The sequence below is a fragment of the Salmo salar genome, chromosome 03 (assembly GCF_965601325.2).
Source record: "Salmo salar chromosome 03, fSalSal1, whole genome shotgun sequence".
Lineage (NCBI taxonomy): Eukaryota > Metazoa > Chordata > Actinopteri > Salmoniformes > Salmonidae > Salmo > Salmo salar.
This window is the reverse complement of record NC_138293.1, coordinates 69,739,866-69,758,132: the sequence shown is the minus strand read 5'-3', so window position 1 is coordinate 69,758,132 and position 18,267 is coordinate 69,739,866. Positions and strand designations below refer to the sequence as shown.

The window sequence follows — 18,267 nt, the reverse complement described above, 5'->3', positions numbered from 1 at the left end:
ATGTATTGGGGGTGTGGCCTTTGTGCCTCTGTAACTTTCTCACTCATCATTATTCATGATTCATTTATGATTATCCGTAATCATGGTAGCATCCACATGAATGTAGAAGTGGTCGGAAAAACATATTTGATTCTTATTTAGAATAAAAGTACTCCAAATTGGCACCATACATTATTTACCATTCATTTCTATTGGGCAAAAAATGATCTGAAACCCAACCAAAACAAACAGCAAATACATCCAACAAGTTTGTAGTCACAAGCTTGATGTAATCATTGAACGTCCTTGAGATGTTTCTACAACTTGATTGGAATTCACCTGTGGTAAATTAAATTGATTGGACATGATTTGGAAAGGCACACCTGTCTATATAAGGTCCCACAGTTGACAGTGCATGTCAGAGCAAAAACTAAGCCATGAGGTTGAAGGAATTGTCTGTGGAGCTCCGAGACAGGATTATGTCGAGGCACAGATCTGGGGAAGGTTACCAAAAATGTCTGCAGCATTGAATGTCCCCAAGAACACAGTGGTCTCCATCACTCTTAAATGGAAGAAGTTTGGAACCACCAAGACTATTCCTAGAGCTGGCCGCCCAGCCAAACAGAGCAATCGGGTGGAGAAGGGCCTTTGTCAGGGAGGTGACCAAGAACTCAATGGTCATTCTGACAGAGCTCCAGAGTTCCCCTGTGGAGATGGAAGAAACTTCCAGAAGGACAACCATCTCTGCAGCACTCCACCAATCAGGCCTTGATGGTAGAGTGGCCAGACAGAAACCATTCTTCAGGAGAAGGCACATGACAGTCCACTTAGAGTTTGCCAAAAGGCACCTAAAGACTCTCAGAACATGAGAAACAAGATTCTCTGGTCTGATGAAACCAAGATTGAACTCTTTGGCCTTAATGCCAAGCGTCACGTCTGGAGGAAACCTGTTTTTGCTTTGTCATTATGGGGTATTGTGTGTAGATGATGAGGGAAAAAAACTATTTAATAAATTTTAGAATAAGGCTGTAACATAACAACATTTTGAAAAAGTCAAGGGGTCTAAATATTTTCCGAATGTACTGTAAGTGAATTTGTCCAAAAACGTATGATGCCTTCACATTTTACCTTTATTTTACTAGGCAAGTCAGTTAAGAACAAATTCTTATTTACAATGACTGCCTACCCCGGCCAAACCTGGACTACGCTGGGCCAATTGTGCACTGCCCTATGGGACTCCAAATCATTGTCGGATGTGATTGATTGAAAGCCTGGATTCAAACCAGGGACTGTAGTGTTGCTCTTGCGCTGAGATGCAGTGCCTTAGACCACTGCGCTACTCAGGTGCGGTGGGATATTAGATGCCTGAAGTGCTTTTATTTCTAAACAGTAAAACGTATACAGTACCAGTCAAAAATTTGAACACACCTACTCATTCAAGGGTGTATCTTTATTTTTACTATTTTCTACATTGTAGAATAATAGTGAAGACATCAAAAGTATGAAATAACAGCTATGGAATCATGTAGTAACCAGAAAAGTGTTAAACAAATAAAAATGTATTTTAGATTCTTCAAAGTAGATACCCTTTGCCTTGATGACAGATTTGCACAGTCTTGGCATTCTCTCAACCAGCTTCATGAGGTAGTCACCTGGAATGCTTTTCCAACAGTCTTGAAGAAGTTCCCACATATGCTGAGCACTTATTGGCTGCTTTTCCTTCACTCTGCGGTCAAACTCATCCCAAACCATCTCAACTGGGTTGAGGTCGGTTGAAAAACAAATGATAGACCCACTAAGAAAAAACTGTGTTTACAACGGCGCAGTTTAATAATAAAAACCACCGGAAACAGAACAATCAAACAATGGGTACAAAACCCGTCGCACACCAGAATAACGTGCACAAGCACTTACAAACAAACAATTCCGGACATGGGGGGGAACAGAGGGTTAAATACACAACATGTAATGATGGAATTGAAACCAGGTGTGTGGGAAGACAAGAAAAAACAAATGGAAAATGAAAAGTGGATCGATGATGGCTAGAAGACCGGCGACGCCGACCGCCGAAAGTTGCCTGAACAAGGAAAGGAACCAACTTCGGCGGAAGTCGTGACAGGGAGTGTAGATTAAAGGTGGATTTACATTTAGTAAAATATGTCTAGTGAGATTTTACATTTACATTTACGTCCTTTAGCAACTTTTCTATTTACGTCAGAGTAGCAACTTTTCTATTTACACAAGCCTTTGATGTGGTGTGGCCAAAGCCACATTCCGGCTTCATGTGTGAGTGTAGCTATTAGCATACTGTTAATGTCATAGTATATGGACAAACAAAATGAGGATAGCAATTCAAACTATACAGGAGCTTCTCATCTAAACCATATTGCACATAGTGTTGCAGACTTGATTAATGCAATGATTCACGAATTTGGTTAACAAAACAAAAATGCTGCGTACTGGTATTAGGGTAATTAAGGTAATTCTTGCATGGACATGTGGTGTGGGAGAGCTGTTGTCTTTACACTGTACCACTCAGAGGGGGGTATGTGGTGTAGATTTCTTACACATCTCTTAAAGAGAGATTTAAAATTGAGAGCATGTTGACGAGCTGCATCACCGCTTGGTATGGCAACTGCTTGGTATGCGACGGCAAGGTGTAACAGAGGATAGTGTGTACAGCCCAGTACATCACTGGGGCCGGGCTCCCTGCCAACCAGGACCTCTATACCAGCCGGTTTCAGAGGAAGGCCCTAAATAATGTCAAAGACTCCAGTCACCCAAGTCATAGACTGTTCTCTGTGCTATCGCATGGCTAGCAGTAGCGATGCACCAAGTCTGGAACCAACAGACCATGAACAGCTTCTACCCCCAAGCCATGAGACAACTAATTAGTTAGTCTGGCTAGCTATTTGGTTATTTAACTATCTGCATCAACCCTTTTTGTACTAACTTTTTTTGACTCATCTCATACACTGCTGCTACTTTTATCTATCATCATATCACTTTATTAATATTTATATGTACATATCTACCTCAATTACCTCGTACCCCTGCACATTGACTCAGTAATTCTACCTCATATATATAGCCAAGTTATCATTACTCGTTGTGTATTTATTATTACTTTTATTATTACGTGTTTAACTTTTCTATTATTTCTCTATTTTCTTTCTCTCTGCATTGTTGGGAATGACACGTAAGTAATTATTTCACTGTTAGTCTGCACCTGTTGTTTACGAAGTACGTGACGAATAAAATTGTATTTGATGATTTGAGTTGATTAGAATCTAGATCCGTCTCTTTACACTACACAAGTATCTCTCCTGGACCTAGTTTGTGTTATCAAAGAGGCTCTAAAGCATTCCTGATTGGAGCATTATACCATTTTGCATTCAGGAAGTTTTTTATTAATTTTTTTATTTCACCTTTATTTAACCAGGTAGGCCAGTTGAGAAAAAGTTATCATTTACAACTGCGACCTGGCCAAGATAAAGCAAAGCAGTGCGACAAAAACAACAACACAGAGTTACACATGGGATAAACAAACGTACAGTCAATAACACAATAGAAAAATCTATATACAGCGTGTGAAAATGTAGTAAAATTAGGGAGGTAAGGCAATAAATAGGCAATAGTGGCGAAATAATTACAATTTAGCATTAACATTGGAGTGATAGATGTGGAGATGATGATGTGCAAGTAGAGATACTGGGGTGCAAAATAGCAAAAATAAATAAGAATATGGGGATGAGTTAGTTGGGTGGGCTATTTACAGATTTGTTGTGTACAGGTGCAGTGATCGGTGACAGTGACAGCTGATGTTTAAAGTTGGTGAGGGAGATATAAGTCTCCAGCTTCAGTGATTTTTGCAATTCGTTCCAGACATTGGCAGCAGAGAACTGGAAGGAAAGGCAGCCAAAGGAGGAGTTGGCTTTGGGGATGACCAGTGAAATATACCTTCTGGAGCACGTGCTAGAGGTGGGTGCTGCTATGGTGACCAGTGAGCTGAGATAAAGTGGGGCTTTACCTAGCAAAGACTTATAGATGACCTGGAGCCAGTGGGTTTGGTGACGAATATGAAGCGAGGGCCAGCCAATGAGAGCATACAGGTCGCAGTGGTGGGTAGTATATGGGGCTTTGGTGACAAAGCCGAAGTCAAGGATCGGTAGGATAGTCAGTTTTACGAGGGTATGTTTGGCAGCATGAGTGAAAGAGGCTTTGTTGCGAAATAGGAAGCCGATTCTAGATTTAATTTAGACTTAGTGTGAGTCCGGAAGGAGAGTTTACAACCTAACCAGACACCTAGGTATTTGTAGTTGTCCACATATTCTAAGTCAGAACCGTCCAGAGTAGTGATGCTCGTCGGGCGGGCGTGTGCAGGCAACGATCGGTTGAAGAGCATGCATTTAGTTTTACTAGCATTTAAGAGCAGTTGGAGGCCACGGAAGGAGTGTTGTATGGCATTGAAGCTTGTCTGGAGGTTTGTTAACACAGTGTCTAAAGAAGGGCCAGAAGTATACAGAATGGTGTCGTCTGTGTAGAGGTGGATCAGAGAATCACCAGCAGCAAGAGCGACATCGTTGATATATACAGAGAAAAGAGTCGGCCCGAGAATTAAACCCTGTGGCACCCCCATAGAGACTGCCAGAGGTCCGGACAACAGGCCCTCCGATTTGACACACTTAACTCTATCAGAGAAGTAGTTGGTGAACCAGGCGAGGCAGTCATTTGAGAAACCAAGGCTGTTGAGTTTGCCGATAAGAGTGCGGTGATTGACAGAGTCAAAAGCCTTGGCCAGGTCGATGAAGACGGCTGCACAGAACTGTCTTTTATCGATGGCGGTTATGATATCGTTTAGGACCTTGAGCGTGGCTGAGGTGCACCCATGACCAGCTCGGAAACCAGATTACATAGCGGGGAAGGTACGGTGGGATTCGAAATGGTCGGTGATCTGTTTGCTAACTTGGCTTTCGAAGACTTTAGAAAGGCATTGCAGGATGATATAGGTCTGTAACAGTTTGGGTCTAGAGTGTCTCCCCCTTTGAAGAGGGGGATGACTGTGGCAGCTTTCCAATCTTTAGGGATCTCAGACGATATGAAATAGAAGTTGGTGATTGTTGTCGCTGTAGCCAGCTGTCAATCAATCTTCTGTGAATGTGGTCTCTTAGTATCACTTTGTCAAAGCTCCCCATCCTTTTAGTGTTTCATTTATAATACCCCACATCCTTTTAGTGTTTCATTTATAATACCCCCCCATCCTTTTAGTGTTTCATTTCTAATACCCCCCATCCTTTTAGTGTTTCATTTATAATACCCCCCATCCTTTTAGTGTTTCATTTATAATACCTCATTTGGGATTAAATGTGTTTCAAAACATAGAATATGTGGAAACACCTTAAGCAGTTGGCTGCATAACTTTCTGCACTCCCCTTTCTCACGCAGTAGATTTCCATACACTCAGTTCTAATATGGTTAATATGTCTCAGGATATTTCAAAATTTCAACATCGTAGACTGCAGCTTTAACTGCTATTCCTGTGTAATTACATATTTATGTAGGACCAGCAATGTAAAGATTGTATAAGCCTTCATTCACGTAGTTTGCAGGTGAGTGTGTCTACACTCATAAGAAGCAGGTACTGTGATATGTGCTATAGCAGTAATGTATGTGTTTTTGCAGTGTAATCAGTGTAATGTGGGTACAGGGTCTCCTACCTGATCCCACACTATGCAAGGGTGTGGATCTGACTGAATATTTACACCCAGGGATTCAGGCCCCCCTGTGTGTTGGTCTGTGGGTCTGTTTACCAGCCATTATAACCCAGTTTACAGCCCCACCCATCCTCACATAGTCTATGACAGAGACATCACTGGGACAAAAGAAGAGTTATACTGAAAATAGGGTGAGAGGGATTTCATGACAAGAGGGGGAAATCAGAGGCTAAGATAAGAGTTACATGGAAAAGAAAGAATGGTTGGGAGAGGGAGTGAAGATTGAAAAGCAGAAACAGAGAGAAAGAGATATTTAAAGAAGGAGCCCTAGAGATGTTTTCTGGAGGACGATCTAAGCTCAGCTCAGATCTCTCTCTTTTGTACCCATTCTACTCTTCCCCTCCTCCACTCTTTCACACCGATCGGTCATCTCTCTCTTCCTCTTTCTCTCTTCCTCTCGCTCGCTCTTACTCTATCTCTCACTCACTCTCTCTTATTCACACTCTCTCTCTCTGTCTCTCTCTCTCTCTCTCTCACACACACACACACACACACACACACACACACACACACACACACACACACACACACACACACACACACACACACACACACACACACACACACACACACACACACACACACACACACAGCCCTGAAAGCATGCCAAACTACCAACCTCTCCATGCTACAGTACATCTCATATGCCAGTTTCACTCACCCCCTCTCAACCTTTCTCTTTTCCTGTCCCCTCCACTCCCCCGCCATCCCTTCCTCTCTTTCCTCCCTCCATCCTTGTACACCTCCTCTTCCTCTGCTTTCCTTTCTTCCTCCCACCCCTGGGATCTGTACAGCCCCAACAATGCACAGTGAGACATACTTCTTGTTAATTTAATCTCCCATCTCTCCTCATCCATCTATTTTTCCTCCTCCATCTCCGTTATTTTGCTCTCTCATGCTTTCATGCTCTCTCTCTGTCTCTCTGTCTCTCTCTTTCTCTCTGTCTCTCTCTCTCTCTCTGTCTCTGTCTCTGTTTCTCTCTCTGTCTCTGTCTCTTTCTCTCTCACACTCACACTCTCTCACACTCTCTCACACTCTCTCACACTCTCTCACACCCGTTTCTATTGACTATTTTCTGCTCTGTCAAATAGTCACATGATCAGCTTCTGGCTGGCAGAATGAGCAAAACATATTATCTCTAATGTTGCTAGCTATTCGACATGTGAGTCTGATAGATGTTGAGATGGATCTCATTAAAGAAATGAAGAGAAAGAGAGAGTAGGATTGAAGAAAATTAAGAGTAGATTTTTCTTCAATCAATCTATCTCCATTCCAGCCTCACTAATCTCCCATTCAGCTCACCTGTTTGTCTGGCACAGGCCTGAGATCAGGAATAGACCACAGCCCTGCCAACTCTACTGTTGTCTGTAGTTGAGCTATAATTAACACTGACCTGCTGTCAGCTGCATGGATGGCAACATCTACCTAGGAGAGATTTGGTTGTTGACACACAATAAGAGTGTAGTAAGTTGTATGTAATGAGGGCAGCGCCAACTCCTTAGACTGAGGATGCCAGTGACAACCGTCTCTGTGTTGTTGCATCATGTCTTATAGTGTGGAGGGCAGGAGTGATCTCTCTTCTCCACATGCATTGGTCAGTACCCTGGAGAGGGGGGTGTGTTTTTAAAGGTTACACAACGTCCATTTGAGCCCTCCTCCCAGCCCACTTTACAGTTAGTTACAGAGGAGCCTCACAGCTCAACATGTGATTCAGCACACACCAACACACACACAAACACTTGTATGCACATAGGGTAAGGGAAGCAGGTTGAAGGGATTTTTCTTTAATCTACACACTTAGTGAATCATAAAATCATCTGTTATTGTGCCCTCTACCCTCACCGTTGGACCTGGTCCTCAGTGAATGTTATTTTTGTGACTGTGGAGGGTGGAGAGGGGGGGAGAGGGGACTTCTGCTGCTACCACCACCACCCCCAGTCCTGCACCTGTTCCCTGCATTCCCCCTCCTCTCTCCTCATGTCTCCTGTCATGTCTGGGCGGTTCAGTGTACCGTGTGTGATGGGAGTAGAGTGGAAGGCTGTTGGGGGCTCTTAATGGACAGCATGTGTTTGACGTGGGCCCTTGTGCCCAGCTCTCCATCTGAACCCGCACACCCCACCCAGCAAAACACAAAACTGCTCTTTCAGAGTACACTGCTTTAGCAGCACAAAGGGACATGGCTGTTTCTCCTGAGAAAAACATACTGTACGTTGAGACAAAGCTATGTTCAAATATTTCAGCTGACCCTGTGTTAGAGTATGGTAGTCAGTGGTAGTGAGCATCACGCTACACAGTCTTGTCCACTCAGCATGGGAGTCCATCTGCAAAGTTGTCCTCTCAGTGGGGGTGAGGTCTGTCAGCAGAGCTTGGAGTGGTGGAGTAAGGTTAGACCGTGTACCGTAAGATGGAGGGAGAGAATGCATCATACATGGAGGCAGAGAAAAGCACTTTGAAAAGCAAACTGCATCTCTACAGATGTAGGATCTTAATTTCCTCATTCTTTTGTTGCTGAGAATTTTTCTGCCCAGCAGGAAATTAAAACTTGCTAAATGTATTTGAGTTTTAAAAAGGCTTCTAAAGTTTGTCATTTCCACTTAGAAATGTCAGAATTGATTTTCTCTCACGAAAAATGCATCAACCCCTACAGAAATGTCCACATAATGATTCACATTTTCTGTTGCTGCAGGATTATTTTCCTGCTGCAGAAAACTGGCTCAAATTAAGATCCTACATCTGTAATCCCCCATAACATTCATAAAACATCATATAACATACATGACATAGGTTGTTTACATGCCTGCTTACACATGAATGGCAGGCACACAGGTCAGGAATAGTATATTATGTACTCTTTAGGGAGATACACTGAGTGTACATTAGGAACATTAACAACACCTGCTCTTTCCATAACATACTGTAGACTGACCAGGTGAATCCAGGCGAACGCTATGATCCCTTATCGATGCCACTTGTTAAACCCACTTTAATCAGTGTAGATGAAGGGGAGGAGACAGGCTACAGAAGGATTTTTAAGCCTTGAGACATGAATTGTGTATGTGTACCATTCAGAGGGTGAATGGGCAAGACAAAATATTTAAGTGCCTTTGAACAGGGTATGGTAGTAGGTGCCAGGCGTGCCAGTTTGAGTGTGTCAAGAACTGCAGTGCTGCTGGGTTTTTCACGCTCAACCGTTTCTCGTGTGTACCAAGAATGGTCCACCACCCAAATAACATCCAGCCAACTTGACACAACAGTGGGAAGCACAACTTGGTGTCAAAATGGGCCAGTATCCCTGTGGAACCCTTTCAACACCTTGTAGCGTCCATGCCCCAACGAATCAAGGCTTTCTGAGGGCAAAAGGAGGTGCGACTCAGCATTAGTAAGGTGTTCCTAATGTTTTTTACATTCAGTGTCAACAGCGTGCCCTTACCAACCCAGTCATGATCTGCGTTCTTGTATCAGTATTATAGGGAACATGGATTACATTGCATTGTTACATTGTAGTCATTTAGCAGATGCTCTTATCCAGAGCGACTTACAGTAGTGAATGCATACATTTCATACATTTTTTTTCTTCGTTTATTTTCTTTTTCGTACTGGTCCCCCGTGGGAATCGGACCCACAACCCTGGCGTTGCAAACACCATGCTCTACCAACTGAGCCACACGGGACCCGATTACAATTATTCTTTTAATGAAAGGGACAAAAGAAAAGATTTAGGATTACACCCAAGGATTAGGATTAGGATGTGGAGTTAGGATTATGATAAATGTTTTATCTGGAAGCTTGGGGTGAGAGTGATGGAGTATTCCCTGAGTTTAGTGGTGTAGTCTAAATGGTGTCTTCAAGTACTTTATGTCTTTCTGGTCTGTCCTGAACTTGTAAACACAGATGTACAGCTATGAAATATTCACCAGAGTTAAAACATTCCATGTTAGAGAACAGCTGGGAAAATACGAGTGGAGGAGACGTGGAGAACAATAAACCCTGAGGGGAGACTGCGGGGAGAAAGAGCAAAAGATCGTTTTAGGAGGTGAATCAGGGGGTTGAGCGAGGGGAAGGTAAAGGTTAAGATTTGAGGAAAATGAAGAAAGACAGGACATAAAATATGACATGTTGAAAGGAAAAGATATACACACAATGGGAAATTCCTAATGTCATACTTAAGCAAGGAGGTAGAACAGTCATTTCAGAAAGGGGCAAAATTGCTTCCTGTCTGTGTCATTTTGAATACTGGTGCTGTGAGGATGTGTATGACATGCCAGACTTTGTTGCAAAGGGGAACGGCATGGTAACTGTGTTCAGCAGTGTTGGTGTCACGACTGCTACTCAAACTGTGGTCATTGAAGGTAATGACAGTTATGTCCCCCTGTGTTTGAGTGCTAACAATGCAAGATACCAAGCTAGAAAGTATCTCTCTGCAAGGGATGCAGGTCATTTTGAAACGATTCCACCACAAACAACACATACCAGCGCTAGAACCACACTAAAGTGGGACTAGCTAGCACAATAGCTCCCTGCAAAACACCTGATCAGTAAAACATAGTTGTATAACTGTATAACCACAGTCAGGATACCTGAGCGAATGTCCACTTGCTTAGGCTCGGAAACAGAATAGTTTCAAATGTAGAGCTTTTAAACTATTCAGTCTTATGAAACATGCATAATAACTTAAATTACCATGAAGGAAATGAAGAGGACACACTGTTTTAACATTCATCATCACATTAGATAGTCCCTGGCCACGACCCAGAAGTGTGTGACTAAGAGTAAAGGAAGAGCTTTCTAGTTGGACGGGTGTTGGGTGTTGGGCGCTGCGCTCTGCGGGTGGTGAAATATCAGATATTTCTTTGAAAAATACATTTTTTTTAACTATTCTGCCCCTTTAAAGGATTGTTTTTATACTGGTTGATATTAAAAGGGACCGGCCCACATTGTAAACAGTACTGCCATGTTTCACATTGTGACCATCCAATCACTGGTTAGGAATTATGACTGACCAGGGATTTGTTGATATGAGTTCTGACAGCAGCACAGCTGGACCAGTCAGATACAAGCACATTGGTGTGTGTGAGAGAGAGATACTGTAGACAGTGATTGAGTGTGAGAGAGGGAGGAAGAGAGAGACAGAGAGAGAGATACTGTAGACAGTGATTGAGTGTGAGAGAGGGAAGAAGAGAGAGACAGAGAGAGAGATACTGTAGACAGTGATTGAGTGTGAGAGAGGGAAGAAGAGAGAGACAGAGAGAGAGATACTGTAGACAGTGATTGAGTGTGAGAGAGGGAGGAAGAGAGAGACAGAGAGAGAGCAGCAGAGGGAGGTTGAGGAGGTGTCAGGGTGTAAATAATGTGTCTGAACATCACCGGTCCAACAAGTCAGATGAAAGTGAGACTGGCACAAAAAACAACAAACCCACAACTGGGTTTGTACAAGAAGGCACCTGAATGGGAATAATGTCCTCACTACTGTACTGTACTGTGTCTTATTGAACAATGTACTGCTAATGACACAATGCCATACATTTTCTCAGATGTCTTTAAAATGTATTACTGTGAGATGGACAGTTCTCAGAATGTAACGATTCAAATCCAACCCAGATCCCTCCCAGATCATATGTAAAATAATGCTAGGGGAAAATGATATGACTCACTCCTACTTCAAAATATCTGTTTCTCTCCAGGCTGTTGGGGATAAAGATACACAATGAGAGAATAACATTAGCTTGGTATGTGATAAATCAGGGGCTTTGGGTATCATTGTTGATAAGATAATGTTGTATCTGTAATAGCCTACATTATTTCAGATGTGTTACTTAAACATGAACCTACTCCGCATACTCATTGTCAGGATAGAACATACAGTATCATTTAATATAACGCCAATTATAAAGTATATGAGGTTATGTTTAGCTCTTATGTATCTTTCAGTGATGCTGCTGGTCATCACTAGTTCTTCATTGCTCTTACAATGATCTCCCTTGAATCATTCTGAATGAGGACAATATACCTCCATACTTTATGCAATCACAAATCCTGCTGAGAGGAAATGAAATTGCACAATATTGTGAACTCATCTCTACAATTATATTCTTCACCATGACAACCGCACATGGCATAACATGTCTCTCTCTCAAGGGAGGGTAGAGAGAGGGAAGACAACAAATATATAAATATCTAAGTACCCTAGTGTGTGTGTGTGTGTGTGTGTGTGTGTGTGTGTGTGTGTGTGTGTGTGTGTGTGTGTGTGTGTGTGTGTGTGTGTGTGTGTGTGTGTGTCGCAGATGTCTGCAGTGTCTATGGTCAGAGGGAGATGGAGCGCAGATAATATCCTAAGGGAGTGTGAAGCTGAAACATGTCCCATCACCCAGCACCATGTCCCCTCACCCAGCACCATGTCCCCTCACCCAGCACCATGTCCCCTCACCCAGCATCATGTCCCCTCACCCAGCATCATGTCCCTAGCTAAGTGGAAGGAAAGGGGCTATTACTGTCCCTTCACTTCCCTGATAAATGAGGCCATACAGCTAAGATTTATTGTGTGTATTTGAGTTACAAAGTGAGATGCAGCTCCATTCCACCATACTACTGTACAGTGTATATTCCATTTGATACAAAAAGTAATGGAAAAGTATATTTTGGTCTATTCAAGATGGGGGAAAATATTACATGGAGAAACCATTTTCATATATATTTTTTAAACTGTAGGACGACTTGCAATTGAGTTGATATCTCAGTAGTGTATTATTATCTCTGATATCCATGGATCTGCCTATATAAGAAAAACCCTGGAATCAGACTTTGAACATGTCACAGGGGATGTCAGCTCATATAACTGGTTTGGAGGATGCTTATGTTCACATTCACACTACTCTTCACACACAGCATCCAAAAATACACCCACTGCTCCTCCATAGTAGACTCAGGCGCGCCGGCACCGATACCAATGCAAGCAGTTCTCCTTCTATCTCACACTCTTTTCACCCTCCTCACTCCCAGTCTCTCTTTCGCTCTCTGATATTCTTTGTTTTCTCTCTTCATGTTGCAGTAGAATTCTATTTATTCTGTCTTTATTCCATCTTCCTCCTCTCCCCTGTAGATGCTCCCTTCTCTCGCTCTCTCTTCCTCCAGCTTTCTCTCTCTCTCTCTCTCTCTCTCTCTCTCTCCACTCTCTCTCTGTCTCCCGCTGCACTGGTCAGGCTTACAGTAGGTGCTCTCTCCCTCTATTGATCTTCACCGGACCTCTCTCTCGCTCCCATCACTCCTATGCCTCTCTCCGTGGATGAGGGGAACCGGGACTTGACTCTCCCTCCTTCCTCTCCTCCTCCGCCACCTCCTCCTCCTCTTCTTGCCTAACGCGGGGATCATGTTCTATTTCCAGCTGGTGATCATGGCAGGGACGGTTCTCCTGGCGTACTACTTTGAGTACACAGACACGTTCCCCGTGCACATCCAGGGCTTCTTCTGCTACGACAAGACGTTCTCCAAGCCCTACCCCGGCCCGGATGAAACCAGCAAGATACCCCCACTGCTGGTCTACTCACTGGTTACAGGCATCCCCTGCTTCACGGTAAGACCATGTGGTTAATCCGTGTGTGGGGGGGGGGGCTCTGGTCGATGAAGACAACTTGTCAGTGTGGGAAGTGAGAGCATGAGTGCATGTATGTGTGGTATTCCAAGGGGGTGTGTTTGAGAACCTGGATGTGTTTTGTATGATTACCCGATCCTATGTTTGTTTGTGTATCATAGGGGAGGGGCTACGGTTCTGTATATTACTATTCATCATTTGTCTGAATGTTGGATCCTGTCTGTAATTTGGTGAGTCAAAGCATCTCCAGTGCATCTCTGCTTTATGACAGACATGGTGAACAGATTGGTGAGCCACGTGGAGCCCCCTCCCTCCATTTCAGAGCCTGTCACAGAAAGGTGTGTGTGTGTGTGTGTGTGTGTGTGTGTGTGTGTGTGTGTGTGTGTGTGTGTGTGTGGGTGTGTGTGTGTGTGTGTGTGTGTGTGTGTGTGTGTGTGTGTGTGTGTGTGTGTGTGTGTGTGTGTGTGTCTGTGTGTGTGTGTGTGTGTGTGGTCAGCCAGGGAGGAGAGCTCAGGCTTGTGGAGAAAGCTGTGTATGGACAGATATAAATAGAGATTGGGTGAAGATAGTCACACCACGTAAAGATGTAATGGAAACAAACAGAGTCGGAGAAACATTGGCGAGAGAGTGAGAAAACAGAACATGGAAACAGCAACATTTTAGAGGCTGTGAGGGTGATAAGGTCAGTGGGTTTTATTTGAAAGAGACAGAGAAATAGACAGAAAGGTCAATTGAATCGAGATGTGAGAAGATGAGAGACAATAACGAGAGACAAAGAACCACAGAGATGGTGGATAGAAAAGAGATGGTAATGTGGATGGAAGGGTACCAATGTTGTGGAGCTGTCAGTGTGAGAGATTCAGTGGGTGTAAAAAATGGAGCACCTGGCACTGAACAACACAGGCCAAACCTGCTTCCTTGTTTCAGACAACAGACAATACTGGCCTTAGCTGAAAACAACCTCAGTCTACACAATAAAAGACCACAACAGCTTTAAAGTGCATTAACCAAGATTTGACCTGGGTCAAGCCTTATTTCACTGCCTCAGAGTACAGCCAAAACCTGACCTAACCTTAACTGACAGGAGCCAATCACGTAACCAGTGGGCAGGCATATTCATGACACCTCCCGCCTATAGTACCTCTGTCATTTTGTTGCTGACTCTAGTCTAGAGGCATTTGATCCCTTTTCCCAACAGCTACAGTACAGTGCACCAGTCAGTCCTTTACCTTTGCTTGTTAGACAGTGTATTTGGGTCAGTGCCAGTCCTCCAGGGCTAGTAGTTGGCACTATCCTCCTTACTCATCTTCCCAGGGGTCCCCTCTTTCCTAATTAAAGTAGTCAGTCATCCTTTGACGTCTCAGCTCTGCATTAGCTGCCATTCCCCTGTTTAGAGGCCAACAGTATCCACACAGACCAAAGAGGGAACCTTGTTTGGCCACTTTCACGCCTCGTCTGTGACTTTTCAGTTGGTGCTTGTTGATAATTGACCCCTTTTCTCAGAATGCTGCGTTATGTATGAAGTACTACTGTATGATGGCCCTGTACAGTGATACGGCCACAGATCTCATAGCTGTTTTATGTACAACACCGTGTTGGAACTTTGTCCCGAGTGCCTGTGGTGGTCAGCAGTCCAGTGGTTAGACCTAGTATTTGTAGAAATGACATCGTGATGATGTAGTGTCAGCATCCAGTGGGCTCTACTAGAAAGGGGTTGTGAGTGACCTAGGAAAAAGTGTGAAAAAAATGTGAGGGTGGATGATGAATGGGCAGCAGTTGATATCACGCTGAGGTAATGACGGGATCCTCTACACCAGTGTTATCACGCTGAGATAATGACAGGATCCTCTACATCAGTGTTATCACACTGAGGTAATGACGGGATCCTCTACACCAGTGTTATCACGCTGAGATAATGACAGGATCCTCTACACCAGTGTTATCACGCTGAGGTAATGACGGGATCCTCTACACCAGTGTTATCACACTGAGGTAATGACAGGATCCTCTACATCAGTGTTATCATGCTGAGGTAATGACAGGAACCTCTACACCAGTGTTATCATGCTGAGGTAATGACAGGATCCTTTACACCAGTGTTATCATGCTGAGGTAATGACAGGATCCTCTACATCAGTGTTATCATGCTGAGGTAATGACAGGAACCTCTACATCAGTGTTATCACGCTGAGGTAATGACAGGATCCTCTACATCAGTGTTATCATGCTGAGGTAATGACAGGAACCTCTACACCAGTGTTATCACGCTGAGGTAATGACAGGATCCTCTACACCAGTGTTATCATGCTGAGGTAATGACAGGATCCTTTACACCAGTGTTATCATGCTGAGGTAATGACAGGATCCTCTACACCAGCGTTATCACGCTGAGGTAATGACAGGATCCTCTACATCAGTGTTATCACGCTGAGGTAATGACAGGATCCTCTACATCAGTGTTATCATGCTGAGGTAATGACAGGATCCTCTACACCAGTGTTATCATGCTGAGGTAATGACAGGATCCTTTACACCAGTGTTATCATGCTGAGATAATGACAGGATCCTCTACACCAGTGTTATCACGCTGAGGTAATGACAGGATCCTCTACATCAGTGTTATCACGCTGAGGTAATGACAGGATCCTCCACATCAGTGTTATCACGCTGAGGTAATGACAGGATCCTCTACACCAGTGCTATCATGCTGAGGTAATGACAGGATCCTCTACACCAGTGTTATCATGCTGAGGTAATGACAGGATCCTCTACACCAGTGCTATCATGCTGAGGTAATGACAGGAACCTCGACATCAGTGTTATCATGCTGAGGTAATGACAGGATCCTATACATCAGTGTTATCATGCTGAGGTAATGACAGGATCCTCTACATCAGTGTTATCACGCTGAGATAATGACAGGATCCTCTACATCAGTGTTATCACACTGAGGTAATGACGGGATCCTCTACACCAGTGTTATCACGCTGAGATAATGACAGGATCCTCTACACCAGTGTTATCACGCTGAGGTAATGACGGGATCCTCTACACCAGTGTTATCACACTGAGGTAATGACAGGATCCTCTACATCAGTGTTATCATGCTGAGGTAATGACAGGAACCTCTACACCAGTGTTATCATGCTGAGGTAATGACAGGATCCTTTACACCAGTGTTATCATGCTGAGGTAATGACAGGATCCTCTACATCAGTGTTATCATGCTGAGGTAATGACAGGAACCTCTACATCAGTGTTATCACGCTGAGGTAATGACAGGATCCTCTACATCAGTGTTATCATGCTGAGGTAATGACAGGAACCTCTACACCAGTGTTATCACGCTGAGGTAATGACAGGATCCTCTACACCAGTGTTATCATGCTGAGGTAATGACAGGATCCTTTACACCAGTGTTATCATGCTGAGGTAATGACAGGATCCTCTACACCAGCGTTATCACGCTGAGGTAATGACAGGATCCTCTACATCAGTGTTATCACGCTGAGGTAATGACAGGATCCTCTACATCAGTGTTATCATGCTGAGGTAATGACAGGATCCTCTACACCAGTGTTATCATGCTGAGGTAATGACAGGATCCTTTACACCAGTGTTATCATGCTGAGATAATGACAGGATCCTCTACACCAGTGTTATCACGCTGAGGTAATGACAGGATCCTCTACATCAGTGTTATCACGCTGAGGTAATGACAGGATCCTCCACATCAGTGTTATCACGCTGAGGTAATGACAGGATCCTCTACACCAGTGCTATCATGCTGAGGTAATGACAGGATCCTCTACACCAGTGTTATCATGCTGAGGTAATGACAGGATCCTCTACACCAGTGCTATCATGCTGAGGTAATGACAGGAACCTCGACATCAGTGTTATCATGCTGAGGTAATGACAGGATCCTATACATCAGTGTTATCATGCTGAGGTAATGACAGGATCCTCTACATCAGTGTTATCACGCTGAGGTAATGACAGGATCCTTTACACCAGTGTTATCATGCTGAGGTAATGAGGGGATCCTCTTTACCAGTGTTATCATGCTGAGGTAATGACAGGAACCTCTACACCAGTGTTATCATGCTGAGGTAATGAGGGGAGCCTCTTTACCAGTGTTATCGTGCTGAGGTAATGACAGGATCCTCTACACCAGTGTTATCATGCTGAGGTAATGACAGGATCCTCTACACCAGTGTTATCACGCTGAGGTAATGACAGGATCCTTTACACCAGTGTTATCACGCTGAGGTAATGACAGGATCCTCTACACCAGTGCTATCATGCTGAGGTAATGACAGGATCCTCTACACCAGTGCTATCATGCTGAGGTAATGACAGGAACCTCGACATCAGTGTTATCATGCTGAGGTAATGACAGGATCCTATACATCAGTGTTATCATGCTGAGGTAATGACAGGATCCTCTACATCAGTGTTATCACGCTGAGGTAATGACAGGATCCTTTACACCAGTGTTATCATGCTGAGGTAATGAGGGGATCCTCTTTACCAGTGTTATCATGCTGAGGTAATGACAGGAACCTCTACACCAGTGTTATCATGCTGAGGTAATGAGGGGAGCCTCTTTACCAGTGTTATCGTGCTGAGGTAATGACAGGATCCTCTACACCAGTGTTATCATGCTGAGGTAATGACAGGATCCTCTACATCAGTGTTATCACGCTGAGGTAATGACAGGATCCTTTACACCAGTGTTATCATGCTGAGGTAATGACAGGATCCTTTACACCAGTGTTATCACGCTGAGGTAATGACAGGATCCTTTACACCAGTGTTATCATGCTGAGGTAATGACAGGATCCTTTACACCAGTGTTATCACGCTGAGGTAATGACAGGATCCTTTACACCAGTGTTATCACGCTGAGGTAATGACAGGATCCTT

General features: G+C 43.8%; 1 protein-coding gene across 3 annotated transcripts in view; it reads left to right on the top strand.

Annotated features, from left to right (window-relative positions):
• Positions 1-18,267, top strand: part of plppr2a (phospholipid phosphatase related 2a) — a 60,774-nt gene that overhangs the window by 9,902 nt on the left and 32,605 nt on the right. For all 3 annotated transcript variants that reach the window (XM_014193518.3, XM_014193520.3, XM_014193519.3), the window contains exon 3: positions 13,132-13,320. In XM_014193518.3, the coding sequence (XP_014048993.1) occupies positions 13,132-13,320 (189 nt within the window). The remainder of the gene's footprint in view (positions 1-13,131; positions 13,321-18,267) is intronic.